Below are 21,708 nucleotides of genomic sequence, written 5' to 3' on the forward strand. Positions count from 1 at the left end.
TTGGTAAGATAAGGTATTCTTGAACCACGTGATAAAAATTAAAGGGATTAAAAAATAGCATATAAAAGAGTATAGAGAAGAGACACGTGTGTCAAGGAAAATTAAAAAAAAATAAAAAGATAATTAAATAAAGACATTAGCAGTGATGTCAGGTGAGAAACGGACAATGTGAAAAATGTGGCCGCCCACCATCTTCTTTAAGACACGAGCACTGGCCATCCCAATTTAAGAACCCTAGGTAAGCAACGGAGACTACAACTATGCCCTCTATTGTACAGCTTTGAGGGATAGCTTCCATCAAAAGAGAAGGAGATTCGAGTCGTTGAAAATATCAACATCGATATAAGGAAAGCCCTCTCATCGAGCAACACAAGGAGTATTAAATCCAACCAATTGACCACTTAAAGAAAGCTCCCTCAAAATCATATTTCTTACAAGACTTCCTCACTGTAAAGAGTGCATATCTGCAACACAAAAACAAACCCAAAGAATAAAACCAACCGAGTTTGAGATGGGGAGGGACACCCATAAAAGAGTTGGATCAAATATCTTTCCCTGCCTGAAAAAGTAGGGGAAGCTCACTAGAAAAAATGGGCTCGATAAAAACTCAAAAAAAAAAAAAAAAACTTTTACTTTTAGAGAGAATTCTCACTCTAGATATCTAGAGGAGAGTTTTTTATTATTGAATTTTATCTTAGTAGGAGTCTATGACACTCAAAACTGGCATCTTGATAGGCCTTTAACTAAAGTAAGCTAGGCAACATTATTATTATTTTTTTTTTTCTCAATGAGGGAGACTCAAATATTTCTTTTCTTCAATAAAATATTTAATTCAAAGTTTAAAGTCTATCTTTTAAAAAATTCCTTCCTTCCACTTTTAATTCTTTATTATAATTTAAATAATTTAATTATTTTCTTAAATATTATATAAAAATATTAAATGACACATAAAAACAGAAGGAGGAAGTATTATAAAAAAGAGTATACACTTTTAATATTATATTATATTAATATATTTAAAATTATTATTTTTATAGTACTCATTAAAAGTATGCTCGATTAAATAAGAGATTTCAATTATTATTATTATTAATTGAATTCATTGTGTCATACCAAAATAATGAGTGTAGGAGGGAAAGAATATATATTCTTTCAAGAATATTAAATTTTTTATTTTTGTTTGGTTATAATATTTTCAAAGAATAAAATATTTTATAAACTAATAATTAAGAATTAAAATATAATATATTTTAAATCATAAAGATTCAAGCGATTAGAAATTTTTTTCTATAAACAAGAGTATTTATTTTATTTTTTCATTTTTTTATTTTTATGTATTGTTTTCATTTTACGTAAAAATTTCCTTTCTCTTCATTGTGAGAGCTTTTGATCTCAAAGAGATGGTTCAATTTGTGGCATTTATTCAAATTCTACAATTTGATATAATTTTTTAAGGTTATCTATTATGTTGTATGGATTTAATGGGTGTTTATTTCACCTTTTAGATGAATTTAGTGGGTGTTTAGTTAACTTTTTGAATAGAATTAATAGCTAATAAATATATAAACATGTGAATCAAAGTGTTTAGTAAACCTCTAAAAATAGAGTTGATAATTGATAAGTTACTGATAGAATACTTATTAACTTTAGTTTATATCAGTTAGGGCAGTACAAGATTCTTGGGATTCTAAATCGAATCGAAAATTCATACCGAATTGACAGGAATCATATCGAATCGAAATTATTTTAATATTTTAATTCGATCTTGGTTCTTCACTGAGAACCGTACTAAAACTGAATCTGAATTGTACCAAACCAAAATTGAATCGAGAACCTAATTTATTCATATATTTATCTTTTTTTTTAGATTTATTATATACTTTTTATATATTTATATATGTATATTTAATTATGAACTAAATAAAACCTTATATTATATTTTATTTCTTTATATTTTTTTAATAATTTTAGTAAAAAATATATTAAATTATCTTATAAATTTTAATTATAAGTGTACTTTTATATTATGTATATTAATTTATAATTATATTTGTATCTTATAATTAAATATTGCATAATTAATAAATAGTTAAAATGTATATTATATTACTATATTATATAATATACTTAATCTTAAATTATATAAACACTTTATAATTAAGGATTATATAATTTAGAAATAATTAAAATATATATTATATGATATACTATGCACTAATAATCCAATTTAAAACTTAAATTTTAATTCAAATATGATTTTTTTAAGAAAATAATTACATAAAATTATTTTAAGAACAGAGAATTAAACCGAAATTGAAGAACTGATAATCATACTAAACTGAAATTTAAATAATGAAGAACTAAACCAAATTCATACTGAAATTTCAGTTCGATTTTGATACCTAGGCAGACCCTAAACCGAATCAAAATCGCACACTCCTAATATCAGTTATATTTTTAGAGTTGTTTCTCATTACCTAGTAGCTGATTTAATCTCTTTTTTTTTTTATTTAAACCATATTATCCTTTTAAAAATTTATTAATTATAAAGTTCTTGTCTTTCAAATAATTCTCCACATCAATAAATTAATTAACATTATAATAAATGACAAATAAATATAAAATATTGTAAATATAATAATTATAACATTATTTTTATATATACTTAAGAAACTAATTATATTTTAATATATTGTACAATAAATGAATAATTATATGTATATTTAATAATAAAATAAATAATATAATATATATTCTTATTAATTATTTTACTTATAATAATAGCAATTAGGTATAATTTTAACAAAATGCTTAGAAAATATTAGGTACCATTAGCTATCAATCATTCATAAATAAAAGTAGATATCAATTATTGATTATTAATTGCATCTAATAGCAAAATCAAATGGGTCCTTAAGCTCTTGAAATACTACAACACTAATTATGGTGAGTCTTTGTAAATAAATTATAGGAGAGAACAATTTTATTTTGATATTTTAGATTTAAGAGATAAACTTTATTGTAGAGGTGGTATGAGTAAATATGAATGAAAATTATTTATTTATTTTATAAAAAAAAGCATTATTTATTGAATAAAGCAACATATCATAATTAATTTTAAAAAATAAAATGTTAATTATGAAACAATAAAAAGTAGGAATCAAAGTACATACGGGGTCAAATATTAACCACAAGCTAATTAAGCGATGTGGGATATGTTAAGAACACATATTCTTAATTAAATTCTTAATTAAGTGACCTAATATTTATTGATAAATGAAATAATTCGATTTATCACATATGTGATTTATATCACATATATCAACACTCATAAATAATATGTGATATAAATCAATACCAGAGACTAGGCTTCATTAGCGTTTATTCGTATATATTTTATCCAATTTCAATTTTCTTTTCTAATTTTAATTTTTTTTCTTTAATTACCACTTTCTGCTTTCTGGTGCAAAAATTATTTTAAACCATGGCGGATTATACTTGTTGATATGGTGACTCCTGTTGAAGGTGGTAAAATGGAGGTACTATGGTATCTAATTATTTATTTTTAAATTTTTATTTCTCTGTTTTGAAGATCATCATAATATCTATGCCTTAATTTCTCTAAAAACTCTATACTGAATATTCATTAAGGCAATTTATTTTAATAAATTTATTATTATAATAATAGTTACTTTAATATGTTAAAATAAAAAAAAGTATGTTATTTTAACAGTTATAAATTGAAATATCATTAGAATTTCTCATCAGGCGATTTTATAAATGGGAATTGAAAGTATGTATAAATGTCTAACGTTATGTCTGGTTTGATTGGGTTTGAAAATTTTAAAAAAGAAATTGAATAAATTAAATTTTTAATTGATTAAACTAAATCGAATTAAATTAGAAAGAAAATCAAATCAAATTAAATTAAACAAATCAAAATTTTTAGTAAGTTAAATTAAATCAGCAAGGGACCAGATGAGAATACTCGTAGACAAACAACCTGTCTTCACGCTTACTTGCTTTAATTAATCAATAGTCGTTTGGTTTAAATTATTAACTTTGAAACTCAGTTGTTTATTAAATGAATTCGAGCAGATGACTTGATATTCGGCTAAGACGGGTCATCTACAGCCTCGGCGAACTGGCCAGTTACTGATAAGAACACGTATTTCATCTGGTGGTTTGCCAAATAAAAACTCTTCTTGCTGGTCTTTGATAATTGCTAAATGCTCTATCATGTAAACTACAGTTCATAAAATTACCTAGGAACCGTCTGCTAAAAACTGAACTGTGCTACTTGCTTTAGTGTTTCTTGCTTCCTGCATAGATATTAAGGTAGCTTTCATGGTTGAAGATGGTGAGGATTGGGGTTAAAATAGTAAAAGAAAAAAAAAATTAACCATAGTCCAAATAGGAATAGCAAAGATAAGCACAGGAGGCAACACTGATCGCCAGATTATAAGGGTGTAGAGGCAGAGGGTGATAATTGAATGTACATGGCTTTTGCAGGATGCAGATAATGTCAACTTAATCATATGCTAAAAGAACAAATGATGCAAGGGACAAAAGAAATAAAGGGAAAAATTATATAAACTCGGTGCAAAGTTCCATTGTACATGGCAAGCATTTGCTACAACAAACAATGGCTTGCATAAAGTACAAACTCAATGTAGTCCGCTAAACTGAAACTAGACCAACTGATATGTGAATTCTAATCTACATGGGCATAAATAAAGGTGACACCCTCCTTTGAACAATATCCTGTATTTGTTCTGATGATAAAACTGATGCCTCACCAATAAAATCAGCATTTTGCATCTGCTGGTACAACTGAATAACAAAAGATCCCATGGAGAGATTGAAAGAGGTCATTTGTAAAGCAAAATTATCCAATAGGTATCTAAAGTAAACTTTACAATAATGTGTATATATATAATTCAAGCTAAAAAAAAAAAAGGAAACGGGAAGCTGCATCTCTCCTAATTCAGTTCCCACAACAAAATCAATCCTCTTGTAGCCCCAAGTCAATATTATATTCTGTGCAAGCAAGCGAACATTATCACAGACAGGCATGTACCTTTCCAAGAATTACAGATTGGTCGTCCAGGTGAAATTTGCGCATATACTTCAGCATCTTCAGTTGCTGAAAATAAAAATAAAAACGGCATGCACAATTTAGCAGCATCCTTCAACAAAACTCACACCAAAATGCAGCTAGACAGCACCTGTTCATGCAATTTTTGTTGACTCTGCATTTTTTCAGTAAACTCTTTTGGTCCAAGCTCAGCTTCATCGCAGGCCATCTCCTCACTGTCAATTGACAGAACATCAACACTGGACCATACAGAAATATATAAACCAATCTGTATATATGGTGTTTGCAATTCATAAATAGGAGGACAACTGAACATTACAAATGAGGTGGGACTTTCACTTCCTCAAGTAAAACTACCCCTGGTGACAATCAAATATGTTGGCAAATTAAACCCAAGGGGAATGGACCATAATTCATATACATGCAAAAACCCATTGCCCCAAGAGTTTTATCACTAGTCTAACATATGATCACATTAATATAATGAGCCATATGCATTAATTCACAGCCAAGATGTACCTGGTATTGAAGAAATAATTTATTTGTGCTCCAGAGGTACAAACTGTGCAAGAGAGAGGAAGACCTTGCTAAGACAATGCACACTCAATGAGCACACACAACACACCCTTGCTGCAGAAAAATACTCTCAATTTTTCTGCCCATAGAACCTATTATTACGTATGGAAGGCGGAGATTTAGGAAAAAGAATGGGACTGAACTTAATAAATGAGAGATGTAAGTGAGCGAGATCAGTAAGCAGGGGAATAAGGGTGAGCTAGAGTAGTAGAAAATTTGTTAGAATAGTCTCAGTTGGCGAGAACAGTTATAATTGAGTAGCAGCTGTACGAATAACAGCATTGTAAAAATAAGGAGGATATCTTGAGAATATCAATAAACTCTTTCTTTTCTCTCTATCTTCTGCTATATTCTTTCTCTCTCAATCTCTATCCTATTCTTTTCCTCTCAATTCTATTTCTTCCTTCCTAATTCTTTCTATCTCAGATCTATTGGCTTAATTTCTCTATGGATCTTGGCCGGAGAATCCTCACCATGTAAGTTGTGGCTCTTAGCCATAATCTGCCAAAATCGATAACCATTTTGTGGCCCTATGCAGCCAAAGTTGGTAACTTCCTTAAGGAAGTTATCTTCAATGTGCATGCATGTGAAATGGCCTTTGTGCACTTACTTCAGGTCATGGCACAACTTCCACTTGGAAGTTGTGCCTCCACTTTCTGCAGTCGTGCCCGTATGGGGAGTTATCTCCCCATGTCCAAGCAATCTGTCTTCTTCCTCTTCTTGTTCAATTTTTTTTATTTTATTTTTATCATAATAAAATAAGGGCATGGTCTGAGTTGACTCATCACCTGTTTTCCTTCAAAATACAAACAAATAACTGAGTGCATGTCAAGGAGACAGTAAAATATATATGGGAAAATGGATAGGCATGCACTCAAATTGATACACCAGGTCAAACTGAAAAAAAAAAAAAAAAAAAAAAAAACAGAGAAATGAAGAAGAAAGAAGGGTGTGGGGCGGAGGCAGGGTGTTTATCCAACAAAAGAATTCCAATAACACAGGACAGGCACTTCAACATGTTAGCATCAGTAATGCCAATGATATAATTTTCAGTTTGTAAAGAGATGAAGGATAAGATAGAGGCTTTAGGTGCCATAAAGAAGTTACAAGTTATTTTTCTTTTGTAGGCTTGTGCTTATAAGTATCAATATGGTATCACTGCACTTGGCTGTAACTCAAGTTGTAAACTAGTTGCTGGAATCCCTTGTTTTTAGGAATACAAATTATTAGGCATTAATTGTATTTTTCTATTGTAATTAGCTTCCTATTTTTAGTTTCCTATTTAGGTCTGATTCTTTGTATTAAATAGGAGCCTTGTGTATCATTTTTTTATCATGAAGAGACACAGAAAATTCCCTCAAATATCAGCGTCTTTTATCCCTGGTTGTTAGAAGATAGGATAGATATCTTAGGTTAAAATCCCCATCACAACCCTGCTCTACCCCCATCCATGCTAGCCAAAGACCACAACAAAAGAGAGAAAATGAAAATAATTTGGTATTCGAAGCACCTGCACTGTCATGTGACTATCTTTCATAACCTTTAACAATATCCTACTTCTATCTCTACTACGTACAAGAACCACAATGCAAGAAATGCTTCTTAACCAAATGGAGAATTTAAGCCAAATGTTAAAGAAGAAGAGTATCAAAATGAATTATTCAGCATTACAGTATTTTGAGAGAAGAAAATAAGCTCAAGACTTCATTCAAATCCTTGATAAAAACAGTAAAAGCTCATGAGACAGCATTCATAACTGAAGAACGGAAGATTTACGTTTTTGGACAATTAGTCAAAGGCCTAAATGTCAAAATGGCAATGCATTGACAGCAGATACTGGACAGGAGATGTGATACTCTATATTACAGGGCACAAAAAAGAGACAAGGGGTTTGTCTGCATGGAAGACAACACAAAAAGGGTATTATACTCCACAAAAGGTCACACAAACTATGGTACAAAAATCAAATTCTTAAATGATGAATAATTTGAATGCCATATCAAGATTACTGGCCTCAGAAAACTATATCAAGAAAAGAGAGGGAGGACAATGAGCTTTAACTCAATGGTATTGGAGTTATCGCCAGGGCTATGAGGTCTCGGGTTCAGATCCCAATCGGAGCTATCTGTATCAAAAAGAAAGAGATAGAGAGAGAGAGAGAGAGAGAGAGAGAGAGAGAGAGAAGAGGGGGGTTTACCTTGCAACAAATTTATAGAAGCGAATCATCAAATCCTGATCATTCTCATAAACCATATTCACTTTCCCTAGGCATGATATACCAAAACTTGGATCTGGAAAAGTGAGAAAGTAGCTTTAGATGCTATGTAAGTACTACAAATCTATGTAAGTACTACAAATAGCCACCAGAAAACTGCCCAATGAGTCAAAATAACAGAAAGTGGATCTTTTATTATCAAGAATTACAGCTTAAAAACTAAAAGTTCATGTCATCATGACTATGAACTCTCAATTTGGCAAAAAGAATGAATTGCTGACATCTAATCCTTAAGATGCCATGATTGAGATAGAAGTGATGAAAGTAAAAAATATAATAATGATATAGCCAGAGTAAGAGTGCATATGCTCTCCATTAACCGACAAAACATTATGCATTACCTTAAACTTCCTAACCTATTCACTGTATGATTACTGGTTCAGCAATAGGCTTAAATTCCCAAGGCTCTAAGAATAGTACACCCACAGAGCTCCATGAGATTAACATAAAAAAACTAACATCACACTCAATGAAAATGACAAACAACAAAATGAATAAAATCTAGCACGCCATTGAATTGCTTTCAGCTTTTGAGCGTTATGGGGAGTATCTTAGTTCACCCTAGGCGATTATAAGATGCCAAGCCTTGCAGCAATTTGGAGTTTGCTTTAATACAATATGAAAGGACACTAGATTCAGCCAACTAGCTTCAATAGCTTGGAAGTTCATCCATGGATAAAATAAGGCCAGTGTGTACCTCAAGTTTGCACAGAATCGATATGGTAGATGTATTAATTCAACTAGCGAAAGCAGCAATAATGCAAATATAGAGAATTTTGGCCCAGTGGACCAGTGGTTCAATAATGAATCACCAAGCAGAAAGACTCACCAATCCCCATCTCCAAAAATATGGCTTCCTGGATTGCAGTAGTAACAGCAACAGCTTCCTGCATAACATCAAAAAAATTTTCAACAAACAGGAGAAAGAAACAAATAGATGAAATGCTGAATTAGTCCAACTAGCAAACGCATCACTTAATCAAGAGGCAAAAATGTTCTCAACCGCTATCAACTAAAATATAATGCATATTTTAACCCTCAATTGTCACTTTTCAGGCCCAATAGATAATGAGGAAATAAAATTGCAGGTAAAGCAAACTACAGCAAAATCCATGCATCAAAATCAAAAGGGTATATCACCTGTTTATCATTGACGCCATCTTTAATTCTTTTCTTTACATCTGATTAAAAACACGAGAAAAGATAATGGTTAACACGAAAGGAAATGAAATGCGAGTTTAAGGGAAACGGGAAAGGTATGAGGTTACCAGGCTGAGAAGTGAGTTGAGAGAAGCGATCGAAGAGAAGAAGCAACTGTTCTTTAGATAACATTCCCGTGCTCTGTAGCTCTAAGCTATGAGCCATTGTCGATTTTCACGATCGGAAAAGCTCCGCAACCTCTGTTTTGGATGGAGAAGAAATAGTGGTTAATAAGAGGACACAACTGCCATTACCTGAAAAGCGTCGCCGTCTACACAGATTTTGAGAGAACCTCCTTTTCTTTTTCGCAATTAAGAAATTTACATATTTGAATTTAACCCATAATATTTTATCATATTGCATATTAGCCCCAGTAGTAAATTAAAAGTTGTCACTTTGGGAAAAGTTCTTAAAAAAAAAATTTACCGAATTTCCCATTAAAAAACTATAAAAAAATTCATGTATATTTATTCTGTCAATTAATAAGTCATTTTATTTTTTTTTTACATTTTTTATTAAATTCAAAAACATTTAATAAAAAAAAGTTTAATGGATAAAAAAGTTCAAAACGTTGATATCACGATTATAATTAATTTTTTTAATTTTTTTTATATTGTATCTTAACCTTTATAATTTTTAAGATAAAGAGATAAATTGAATTTAGAAAGATAGTAATAAATTATAATATATTTTCTGATTAATAAAATAAAAAAAATATTTTATATTTATTACATATAATAAATAAATATTTTTATTTACTATATAAAATATATTCTATATTTATTTTTAATTAAAATTTTATATTTAAAAAAATTAATTTTATTTAAGTAAAAATAAAATTTCCGGCATAACAAGTAAAATTATTAATTAAGTAATTTGCACTAATCATCCCTTAGTTTAGTTTAGATGATTATTTTATTTCAATTATTTAATTTTAATTTCTTAAAATAAAAATTTTCAACTTTAATTTTATTTTAAAAAATATCCTTTAATTATTACACGTGTTGATTATGACACTTATTGGCAATGATTATTTCATAAAATAATTATTATTTTATATATATTTTTTTCTGAGTATAATTAAATAAGAAAAATCAAAACTTTTCCAAAATGTTTCACGTATAAAAGAAGTCAGAGTGACAGAAAAAGCCTGAATTCCGACCTTGTAATTAACTATTGCTCAATATGATTATTCCAAAACCACTAGCTTCTTCAAAATCCCATATCTACTTCCAGTTTGGCCATAGCTTTCCAGAGCCATTGTTAGAAATTATTTTCTTGAGAAGGGTTCATCTGATCAGAAAAACTCAAAATGGGAAGTTGCATTTGCGGCAGGATTGTCTGCAAGGTGGATCCAACATTGCTTGTAGAAGCATCAACATTGTTAAGCATCACATTGCCCCACGTCCAAGATGAAGGGACGTAAGGCAGTCCTGAAATGCTTTGGATGTTACTAATTGGCCTGTCACCATATTGATTGCCAATGTTCTGATCCTTGGACATCATCATCAGATCTTCCAATAAATTTGAGTTTGATAAAGTCCCTGGAGAACTAATCATATTCTGGAAATGCATTGGTAGTTGAACATCAAGTGGCTTCGGATCAGAGAATAGTTGCAGCTGCAAGTTATCTAATTTGCTGCTATTATTGTTCCTGTCCATCCAATTTCGACTCGGAATTGTTGCATGATAATCAGAGAAAAGCTGCAAGTTAGTTGAATAACTATAGCTACTGTTACTATTTTCCATCAAATTTGAATTTGATGGAATCATATACGAGCTCTGCCCTGGCAGGAAACAGCTAACAGGCAATTGAGCATCCAATGGCTTCACATCAGAGAAAAGCTGATGCAAGTTGGTCAAATTCCTGAAGCTGTTGCTTCTGTTCATTTCCATGTTTTGAGAACCATATAGCATTCTTGATGCGAATTCATCCATCAGAACCTGATTTTCATGAAAGCTGTCAAGTTTTTTATCTGCAATTTCCAGTTTCTCGTCCAACTGAGCCATAAGTACCCTTAGTTGATCCTCCAAGAAAGAATCAAGACGAACGTCCCACATAGGAAAATTAGCTTCAAAAATTTGCTTGTGCAACTTCGAAATCTCCACATCAATCTTCTTCTTTTTGTCTGCAAAATAGTCAGAAACATGGTAGCATCTTCTTGCCTGATCAGTTCTCTTGTAATTGTTTATAATACGCTCAATCTCATCAGGATTTGATGGCCAGGTAGCTTCCAATTTGATAACTTGTTCATCTTTCTGTTTTGGCCCAAAGATGATCAAGCAAGCTTCAACACCACAAAGAATTGAGAACTCTGAAATCTTCTTTAGCAAACTTTTCTTCCTCTTCTGGAAGGTGTTCATCCGAGTGCTCTCCTTCTTTATTAATTCCATTTTAATTCTACTGTGACCCATTGCTTATCTAAAGCCAAAACAAACAATTCTCAATCCAGGTAAGAGTCTAAAATTAATGTATTTTTTTGACCATTTATCAACATCAAGAAAACATTCAATTTCTTATTATCTTGCTTTCTAAAGGCATTAAATAATAATAAAGCTCCATAAAAATTAGAAATCTAATTAAGCTGGAAATTAAATTCCCAACACAGAATTAATTTCTGTCCTTTACTTCACATAAAGGGTGAACTAGGGCTAAGTGAGTAATTAATTTCAGAATGTTATCACTCACATTGTTTACAGCCCTAATTACATATGATAATTAAGAACCATATCTATTATCACATAAATTTAAACAGGTTTAAACCCTACTTTCTACGAGAAAAATGTATCTAAACTTGATTATGTCGATACCACTCTGTCTTTTCAATATATATAGAGAAAGAAATCATATCAAACTTCCTAATTTTCTTTACAGATCGTATTTGGTTACTAGGAAAAGGTTCTCAAATTCCCAACAACAACACATACAAAGATAGATTAATTAACAAATTGAAAACACCACATTAAACAAGAAACCAAGTGAAGAAAAACAAAAGATGAGTTTCAAAAGTTGAAGGGGAAAGCAGAGAATACCTTGGTTAATTTTCAAATATATACAGCACGCAGAGCCACAACAATGGAGTAGCAATAGCGGTTGAGGGATATGGACTTTTATATAGAAAATAAAGAGATGGGATTTTTCTTGATTTCAAGAGAAATTTTCTCTTCCCTCTTATGGAAACAAATTAAAAGTGATGATTACGAATTGTTTTCACATTACAGAAAATAACAACAGATGGAAGATTCACTTTGCTGCCTTTTTAGTATCGCTAATTAATGCATCATTTTAGTTCCGTTATTTAATAATTTTCTTTTGTCTATTCACAAAACGGAAAATAATAGCACTGCTCCTTGAAAAGATGGTCCCTTTTGTAATATAGAGAGAGTCCACGCAATTGTCTGCATCTAATAAAAGAAACGACGTCAGATATGTAGAGATTTGGAAAGGATTTCCTCCTCCGTACTTGAGTAAATTTCAATAATGGCCCTTAAATTTTGAATATTATAATAAAATTATTCTTAAATGAAATTTATAAAATCTCTTAAATTTTTATTGGAAAATTTTTTTATTCTCAATAATTAATTTATAAATAATACATTAATATAAATAATTTAAAATAATTTAAAATAACAATAACAATAACGTAAACGATTATTATTATTTTTTTAAGATAGAATTTTTTTAATTAGCTATTATATATTTAGTATTTCATTACTTTATACGATTGAAATTTTTTTATGATTAATTTATGAAAAAAATTATAATTAATTTTATCAGTATCATATAGAAAAGAGAGAATTATTCATGTTACTATTATTTTGAATTATATAAATTAGCTATTAAAGATAAAAAAATTTATTATATAAAATTTTAAAATTTAAATAATTTTATATTACATTTTTTCGTTTAAGAATAATTATATTACAACTCTTGAAATTTATCCTTCTATGCTCTCGGTCAGTTTGGCTAATAGTTAGGTTTGCTTTATTCTAGCATATTGTCCTAATTTTGATTTAGATTTGATTCCCACTAGTAATTTTTTTTTAACAAACTATTAAATTTGATTAATCAATTCATTATTTGGTATTTTTTTATTTATTTAATTTAATTATTTTTTAAACAATTAATTTTAATTGAAACTCAATTTAAATTTATAAAATTTTAGAGACAATTTTAGTACTACAGCATTAAAATTTTATTTAATTTTTTATAATTAATTTCGACTGTGACTCAAATTAAATATCTTACAAAATGACTCTAGCACAATTAAATTAAAGCTCATCAATATAATAATTTTTTAATAAATAAAATTTAATTTTAATACTTTTTATATAATTAATTTTGATTAGAAAATTTTGAATAAATTTTTTAATAAATAAACTTTAATTTATAGTATTTAATTTAAATTTTCCACAACTAAATATGAATAGCAGTATAGCACACACTTTTGCCGCCAAAAACTTGCCTCTACTGCTCTGCTTTAAACAAAGAAAACCAAGAAGTAACATCTTTTGATAGCTCTTTTTCCTGGGAAACCTTGCTCCTCTTCTTTCTCGTTACCCTTTTTATCTCTTCTTATGCGTAGAAAGTTGAGTTAGTGGGGTAAAAAACATTTGTTTTACTTAATTTAATCAAAAAATATTATGTAAAATAATAAATTATTTTATGAGAGAAAAATAATAATAATTATAATTTTTTCATATGTAATAAGAATAAAAAAATTAAATGAAAATAATTTTATAAAATAATAAACTATTTAATAAATTTAAATTTATAATTATTCGTGATGAGTTTTAATTTTCTAATAGCTTTGTTGTAACATTTCATTATTAATACTATCAAAAACATCTTCATTAATATATTTAATTAAAGAATCATTAAATAATAAAAAAAATAAAGTGAATTAATAGATAAAGAAAAAAAAAATTAATGAAAAGAGAAATGAGAAAAAAAAATTGTGACTCTTGTGAAGGTTAGAGTGAAAAAGAGACGAAAAATAGTACATATAATAATTAAAATCTTCCTTGAAATATAATATTAAGAAATTTTTTTTAATTGACATAAAATTCCCCACAAATAGAAAATTTTTTTTAATTTATCTTCTTTTATTTGATGTTACTTTAACTTTTATATAATTACTTTTTCAAATAAATATGAATTATTATTAATTTTAGGGGTCATTAATAATTTTTATAGTATTGCTCCATATATATATTTTTTCACAAATCAGTGGGCTCTCAATCTTGATTCATCGGCTGCAGCCACATTCGCTCCATGTGACCCAGCTTTTGTACAATCTGGAAAACCTCCTATTCTTGAGCTCCTATATCACGTCAACAATGAAACTCACCAAAGATGGCCTCAATGCTCTTCCTATTGCCACAAGAATACCCACTTTGTTGCCAAATCATTCCTTAACATCTACTTCCTCGAGTTTCAACACCAAGCTGTCCATTAATGGTGTTTCGATGGCCATTCTTGATAATGGATGTTTGGTTGTATGTGGGATCAGTCGATTCTTTAATGCTTCTTTCGAGATTCCTCTTAGTTTGGCACCGGCAACAGCCCTAATTCAATTACTGGTCTTAGTAATGAATCTCAACACGGACCATCCGTGCTTGATATGCTGATCCTTTTGGTCTCGCTTCAGATTTATTCAATAATGGCCACAATTCTTGATTTGCAGTTGTTTGGGCTTAGGAATCAAACCAGAATGACAATCTTCACACCGGTTGATGAAGGAATAGAAGCATATGCGAAGAATGTTTGCGATTATTCATTGATATTCCGAGGACATGTAGTTCCTGGATTGTTTTCATGGAAGGATTTGATTGGATTAAAATGATGGTTGTTCACATGCACCATAAGCTCACTCATTACAAGTCCGTGACTATTTTTTTATTTTTTTTTGGGTATCTTACCATTTCTTCACTAGACATTTACAACATGTTTAGATGTTTTACTAAGTTGTCAGGGAAGGTGCTAAATCTCGAATAAAAAACTAACACTTCAGCATAAGAAGATAACCTGTCCAATTCTGATATTACTTGAAATGTGGTTCTGCACAAGGTTTTGTCCCTAAGTGGCGGAAGGGATGAGATCTTCAGCATGCAATGCAGATTCATTATCATCTTCTGCTACCATCCAGTACAATTTAGGTCCCTGAACGGTATGAACCATGAAATCAAATAATTGCAGTAAGCAATAAAAGCAAAAAGAAAACCTAGCATGCCCTGAATACATAAGAGATAATTAGTTACCTTCCCTTGTCGTATTACTCTCGGAGGAACAACAGTCATGTCAACAACAGTGGAAGGATCCGCCACTCTTACACCACCATCAACAACAAAATCAAGACCCTACATTTATTATACATGGTTCAACCATTTTAGAAGGAACAAAATTGACACAACCATGTCTATAATATTACCTAACCCAGCCACTTTGCGCCCCCGCCCCCACCCAAAAAAAAAAAAAAAAACTACTGATAAAGTAAAGGTCAAACAGTCAACAAAACCCTTAATGTTTGGGTCAGGAGTCAATTTGACCCCTAATGTGCAAGTTGAGTCAATTTCCACTAAACGAGAGTTCAGTTTAATCAAGAAATTCACAGTATTTCGTTGATCTTTTAAATATTTCTCACTTCTTCCGGTCATGTACTTGCATTATAAGAAAACTTTTTTGGCAAACCACCATGCTAAAAGGCACTGGTGATACACCACAGAAGTACTCAAAACAAGTTCGTAGTCAGGAAAAACCTTATATATTGACAAGCCATCAAAAAGCATGTGTATGCAAAATGCAAATAATGACATCACTTGACATATTTAAGCAAATGCTTATTAACACTCCATTTACAGCAATATGTAGCTAATAATCATAACTTAAAAAGGTTAATCAACAGCAACATGCAAATTATGCATACATAAATTGAATCATACCTCTGGTCCATATATATCAGCTATCACAACAGGATCTACCATCCACTCATTATCCTTGGGCCACTTAACACTGATACAAGAAACACACAATCAGTCTAAACATTAGCAATGAAACACAATCAGTCTAAACTGACAGCAATTATACTGCTGTAAAACAAATATGCATGCATGTCCAATGTTTTTCAGCTGGTAAACTATTATCTCAACCCCGATATTGATATGAAATCAAACCAACCTTGTAGATATAAGAGGTGCATCCATCTTCTCTAGTATTTCTTGACATATGGCATCATCAGGGATACGAACACCCACATTTTTCCTTGGAGCATATTTGGCGCTTGTAGTCCCATACCTTACACATTGTTTAGGTAATTCTTTGCTTCCATTTAAGATGAAAGTATACTGCCAAAGATATGCAAAGTTATGGCTCAAAAGCATTTAGCATGAGGAACCTACTGTACCCATGGGCAGGTTCATTTAGAAATTGAACATGCAAAAAATTCTCAATATGACCATTAAATTCATCCAGTTGGAAACTTTTTCAAGGATAGACTCAAAAGAGAACATACAATATAGTTACATGCAAAATAAAATCTGAAGTGGTTCAACATGTGCAATGTGAAAAGCCATTGGTTGGCTATGTAGCACGGAAACGGAAACGCGGACACGGGGAAACGGACACGGGGAAACGGCATTTTCAAAAATATAGGAAACGGAAACGTGGGGGAAACGCGTAAATATAAAAAATATAGGGATATATTTATAAATAAATAAATAAATAAATATATATATATATATATATATATATATATATATATGAATTTGAAAGTCCTAATTATAACAAATTTAAATATTAAAAAAAGAAAAAAATAATAAAATTAATTATTTGATTAATTAATTAAATTATTTATATATTTATAATTATAAATAAATGAAATAATAAATATATAGAATAATAAAATTAATATTAAAATACTGAAAATAAAGGTTTAAAGTTTTGATAAAGTGAAAATTGAATAAAAAAAATAATAATGATTAAAAAAAATTTTCAAATAGGAAATAATGTATTAGGATTCGGGGAAGGACAGAGCCATCCAAGAAGGAGCAGCGCGGCAGCGCCATCGGGGACCAGTCACCTACCATCCCCGGCACGTTGCCTCCACCAGGTACACCTCCTCCTTCTCCTCTTCTTCTTCTTCTTCTTCTTCTTCTTCTTCTTCTTCTTTTTTCTTTGCCTTCTCCTTTCTTCCTGGAGGTGCGCGACTTTTTTTTTTTTTTTAAGAAACGCGTGTCCGGCGAAGGAAACGCGTTTCCGATTTCAAGGAATTACGGAAACGGCCCGGAGACGTTTCCTCGCCGTGTCCTAACGTTTCCGGCAAGGAAACGTTTCCAGAACGGGGAAACGCTCCCGCCTCCCGTTTCCGTGCTACATAGTTGGTTGGTGAGTCCTGGCCAAAGTTCTGGTCATATGCTTGTGTGCTATAGAATGCCTCCAATGGGTACATTAGATTTCCTCCTATTAGCAGTAGAACATATAAACAACATCCTTACAGGCCCAGGTAGGCAATGCTTGACAGCTCGAAATATATTTGTATGTCCTTGGCCATCACCACAAGGGAACCCAGTTGTATATATGTCTATATCTCTCAAAGAGTGGCATAAGATGCTAAGGGGCTGCATAAATGACACTAGTAATAAAAAAGCATGAACATTAAAATGCACATTAAATGGTAATACAGGAGAGCATGGTAATCAAATGCGGCAAATGACAAACAGTGGCTCATTCAGTGTTACACCAAAGCTTCTGAAGGAGGAAATTACAATGGCGCTCAAATAGAAGTAACATTTCTTGCCTTGGAAGGTTCTATATTTTTTATTCTGCAATGGTCAAAACAAGATAGATGTCACCTTAAGATTTAATATTGATAAATAAAATTTTTAAGTGTTAAATTTTAGAGTTGCTATAAAATAGAACACCATCTACCTACGAAGACGTTCAATGGCTGCATGGCTTTTCAGATGACATACTATTGCATACCTACCAACAAAAGAAGAAAAATCAAGTGCAATCTAGATAGGACATCTTAACATAATTAGGCTAGCATGACGTACTTTATTGCACCCAATAGCCAATATTTAACCAACACAAACATAAGTTAGGAGGAATGAGAATTGGATCTCTAAATTTAACCTCAGTATGATTGTAGAAAGGATGTAGGTAAAGAAAGAAGAAAATTTCTGAGTCTCAGATTTTCATTACTTCAAACTTTTCTTTATCATTTATTGGAAAATCTCACGGCTAGAATCTGCCAACCACCTCCATCTTACCCAGCTTACCTCACCTCTGCACCACATAAGCCACAGAACAAAAATGTCCAATCACTTAAACCAAAGAATACTTGGAGCTGTCATCAAACTCCAGCAGTTATGTCTCTTTTCCATTCTTCACTGCTCTTACTAACTCCATGGTTGACCAAATAAATGTGTGTGTGTGTGTACATATCATTCAAAATGTTTAATCACATTCACATCCATGTTTGGTCCAAAAGCCAGGGCTTTATTTCAAAATGAAGAAGAAGAGGGACACAAAAAGCCCATAAATCACATTAACAAAATTGAGTATCAGCCAACCAAGATGCATGATCAACCCAGAAAAATATAATCAAATGTACAAGTGCAAAAGCGTAGCTCCCAGAGTAAACTACAGTTAAAAACAATAGAAGTATGATAATTGCATGCAACCCCCAAATAAATTAAGGAGATATATAAAGATAGAAGTAGATGTTGAGAGACTGAAAACTAAACATACAGAGTATCTGTAGGAATGACCCCCACAGCTCCCTCCTTTAAAAGTTGAATGACTGGATCTAACTTCCAACTGTCTGCTCCTGATGGATCGGCTTCTACATAAAGTAAGCCATCCTCCTGATATTATCATACCGAGCATAATTAGAATATACAAACACCATGGAAAGCAAAACACCAAAAATATTGCAATTTGGAAGGATGCCCGGCAGTTTTGTTTTTTTTCCTCATTTGGCCAGGAGGAGGAATGATTCTTAAATCTTACAAACATTTTGATGGAACATTATGAATTTCCATCTGTTAGATATTGAAATTTTTTAAAATGAAGCACAAATCAAGAAAACAACTCCTAAAGAGAAAATGCATATATGGTAGTGATATCATAGAAACCACCTACTAACTTATTTGGAAAATGTTTTTGCAATCATTTCACTCTTAAACTACATCAGAGTTAATAATTAAGAGAGTTTCAATATGGCATAACCGTTACCAGCATCCAAAGGGATAAATCTCAAGAGTTGTCCTTGAACTTTAGGGATTGTGATAAATATGTCCTAAATTTAAAAATGTGACATAAAACCCCCTGAACTTTGAAATTTTATACAGTAAAATCCTTCTAACCCTTAATAGCCGGTTTATAAATAACACGCTAATATGGACAAGCCAGTGTGGCGATAACATTAACAATTATTTTTTTTTTCGAAAGTAAAGTCTCTCTAATTAGTTTTTATAAATTTAGCACTTCATTATCCCGTAAAACTGAGATTGTTTCATGGTTGATCTGTGAAAGAAATCATAGTTAGTTTTGTCACTTTTATATAGAAGAGAGAGAATTATACATGTCACCGCCACTTTGGAATATATAAATTAGTTATTAGAGTCAAAAAGGGATTTAGTGTGAAAAATTTCAAAGTTAAGTAGATTTATATTACATTTTCAAGTTTAAGAATAATTCTGTTACAACCTGTAAACTCTAGGGACAACTATTGAAATTTATCCACATTCTAATGTTAGCTACATAAACTCAAGAATTTCACAGCAAGTTCAACACAGCAAAGTAACCAGGTCTTTCATTTTTAATACTCTCATGCACATTGGCAGAAAGAAATACAAAAGTGCCTATACTCAAAAAAGTAAAAAAAAAAAATATATTGCTTTCTCAATGGTTAATAAGCACTAAAAAAAAAGGATTTTTTGTCTAATTCTCTCTCTCACTCCCCCACACACACAAACCTCGACACAGTTTGATGTTCTGTATGCAGCAGTTAAAACGTAATAACGATCAAAAAATAGAAAATTACTATTTGGAATCTCTTGAAAGCACAAATTCCACTCTTCGGTGTGCCTAATTTAACCATTAGCGTTCCTAGTGTTTAGTTCTTTACCATTCCATCTCACAAACAAACAGATATCTCAATAATCAATTCAACATTTTCCCATCTGGTTACTCCAATTTCCAAGCAACCAAACAAGCCTTTACAGTGAAATGTTGAAATTACGAGCAATCCATGATCGAACTAAAAAAACATGACAGATAATAGTAAAGCGTTGACTTAATCTTCAACATGGTAGTTCTATTAAAGAAGAAAAAGAAGAAGAAAAGGACCTTGGGAAAACGAGGAGCGGAGTACTTGAGACGCTTGGGGCTTCTCTTGACGACCATAGCTAAGACACGATGGGGAGGGGGCTTCGGCGAGTCAAAGGAGAGGCCATTAGGAAACCGAACGACACGTCGTGGTGGCTTTGCTATGGAGAGTGTAAAGTAGAATGACAGAGTGTGATTGCGACCGTACACTTTCGCCTCCGCCATACTTGCGAGAGCGCTGGTGCCCTCTGGAACCTGGAGAAAAGAATAAAGTTCTGCTTCGCAGTAGAAAATTTATTAATGGGTAAATTGTTATTTACCTAATAATATTGACTAATTATTTTTTTAATTAGTTCATCCTAACGCGTAATTTCATTAATAATTATTCATTTTGTCTTATTATTTTAATAATATAATTTAATATAAAGGTTAATTGACTAATCAACATTAAAGTAAATTATAATTTAATTCTTAAGGTTAATAAAATTTATGTATTAATTGCTGTATTTTTAAAACTCATCTATTTACATATTAATAAACTTATACATTTGTTCCTCCTTAGATGTATAAGTGTTCAAAATTTTTTTTTAATCATGAAACAACATAATAATATATTTTCTAATTAAATTCTTTTAGTTGAAGTATATATTATACTTAGAATATTAGTAAAATAAAATGGAAATATTATAATTAAAATAATAAATATTATAAAATATGGGATTATTTTATTATAAAATTTACATTATAAGTTTGTAATATTGTTTTGGTATTTTTAGTAAAATTAATAATAAATTTGACAAAAAATATTGAATTAATAGTCTAATTTGTAGATTTATTTAAATTTTAAGAGTTACATAGATGAATTTTAAAAATATAGAAAATAATATGTAATTTTTATTACATCTCTAGAACTAAATTATAATTTGCTTAACTTTTTGAAAAAAAGTTGATAATTGCTCCTTTGCTAATAGAAACAATTTTTATAAATTTAACCTTACGATCTCTACCCCATAAATACGCCAAATCATATAATAATAAATTGTAATTAAAAAAAAATGCCCATAATTTTTACGGTATTATATATATATATATATATATATATATATTCTCGTTTGTACGAACCATGTGCTGGCGCTCGTTCCTGGTCGTCAGTAGCTAAATTATCGCTGGTGGGAAACCAAGAGAGGGCATACCTTCAGGGCTTCGAGAACTATGCCTTAGCTTCTG

The 21,708-nt window shown here is 30.7% G+C and overlaps 3 protein-coding genes across 5 annotated transcripts; all 3 read right to left on the minus strand.

Moving 5' to 3' along the window:
• Nucleotides 1–4,560: 4,560 nt before the first annotated feature.
• On the minus strand, nt 4,561–9,434 carry LOC110652864 (uncharacterized). Of its 2 annotated transcripts, none has more exons than XM_058136627.1 (7): nt 9,218–9,434; nt 9,090–9,130; nt 8,779–8,836; nt 7,872–7,965; nt 5,229–5,337; nt 5,081–5,146; nt 4,561–4,833 (listed from the first exon to the last, which is right to left on the minus strand). In XM_058136627.1, the coding sequence occupies exons 1-7, from the start codon at nt 9,312–9,314 to the stop codon at nt 4,720–4,722; spliced, it is 579 nt and encodes a 192-aa protein (XP_057992610.1). In that variant the 5' UTR covers nt 9,315–9,434; the 3' UTR covers nt 4,561–4,719. The 2 variants fall into 2 exon arrangements, with proteins under 2 accessions (XP_057992610.1, XP_057992611.1); XM_058136628.1 differs by having other exon boundaries at nt 5,229–5,313; nt 9,218–9,432.
• Nucleotides 9,435–10,241: 807 nt separating this feature from the next.
• LOC110667921 (agamous-like MADS-box protein AGL82) lies at nt 10,242–12,629 on the minus strand. The gene is made up of 2 exons (XM_021828926.2): nt 12,183–12,629; nt 10,242–11,571 (listed from the first exon to the last, which is right to left on the minus strand). Exon 2 carries the CDS (start codon nt 11,562–11,564, stop codon nt 10,413–10,415), a length of 1,152 nt encoding a protein of 383 aa, XP_021684618.2. The 5' UTR covers nt 11,565–11,571; nt 12,183–12,629; the 3' UTR covers nt 10,242–10,412.
• A 2,390-nt stretch (nt 12,630–15,019) lies between these two features.
• On the minus strand, nt 15,020–20,777 carry LOC110667953 (uncharacterized). Of its 2 annotated transcripts, XM_021828964.2 has the most exons (9): nt 20,503–20,776; nt 18,901–19,016; nt 18,076–18,129; nt 17,945–17,969; nt 17,643–17,765; nt 16,327–16,493; nt 16,092–16,161; nt 15,411–15,509; nt 15,020–15,312 (listed from the first exon to the last, which is right to left on the minus strand). In XM_021828964.2, exons 1-9 carry the CDS (start codon nt 20,704–20,706, stop codon nt 15,229–15,231), a joined length of 942 nt encoding a protein of 313 aa, XP_021684656.2. In that variant the 5' UTR covers nt 20,707–20,776; the 3' UTR covers nt 15,020–15,228. The 2 variants fall into 2 exon arrangements, with proteins under 2 accessions (XP_021684656.2, XP_021684658.2); XM_021828966.2 differs by lacking the exon at nt 17,643–17,765 and having other exon boundaries at nt 20,503–20,777.
• Between the last annotated feature and the right edge of the window lie 931 nt (nt 20,778–21,708).

Source organism: Hevea brasiliensis, chromosome 15 (genome assembly GCF_030052815.1).
Source record: "Hevea brasiliensis isolate MT/VB/25A 57/8 chromosome 15, ASM3005281v1, whole genome shotgun sequence".
Taxonomy (NCBI): Eukaryota; Viridiplantae; Streptophyta; class Magnoliopsida; order Malpighiales; family Euphorbiaceae; genus Hevea; species Hevea brasiliensis.

Bases quoted from the DNA above. Each gene is read 5' to 3' on its own strand.
- LOC110652864 (XM_058136627.1), bottom strand. From the start codon at position 9,314: ATGGCTCATAGCTTAGAGCTACAGAGCACGGGAATGTTATCTAAAGAA. The intron at 7,966-8,778 runs GTGAGTCTTTCT...TCACTTTTCCAG, and splicing joins ATTTTTGGAGATGGGGATTG to ATCCAAGTTTTGGTATATCA. The intron at 5,147-5,228 runs GTGCTGTCTAGC...TTTTATTTTCAG, and splicing joins AACAAAAATTGCATGAACAG to CAACTGAAGATGCTGAAGTA.
- LOC110667921 (XM_021828926.2), bottom strand. From the start codon at position 11,564: ATGGGTCACAGTAGAATTAAAATGGAATTAATAAAGAAGGAGAGCACT.
- LOC110667953 (XM_021828964.2), bottom strand. From the start codon at position 20,706: ATGGCGGAGGCGAAAGTGTACGGTCGCAATCACACTCTGTCATTCTAC. The intron at 18,130-18,900 runs GTATGTTTAGTT...TTTTGTTGGTAG, and splicing joins GTCATTCCTACAGATACTCT to GTATGCAATAGTATGTCATC. The intron at 15,313-15,410 runs GTAACTAATTAT...CATACCGTTCAG, and splicing joins GAGTAATACGACAAGGGAAG to GGACCTAAATTGTACTGGAT.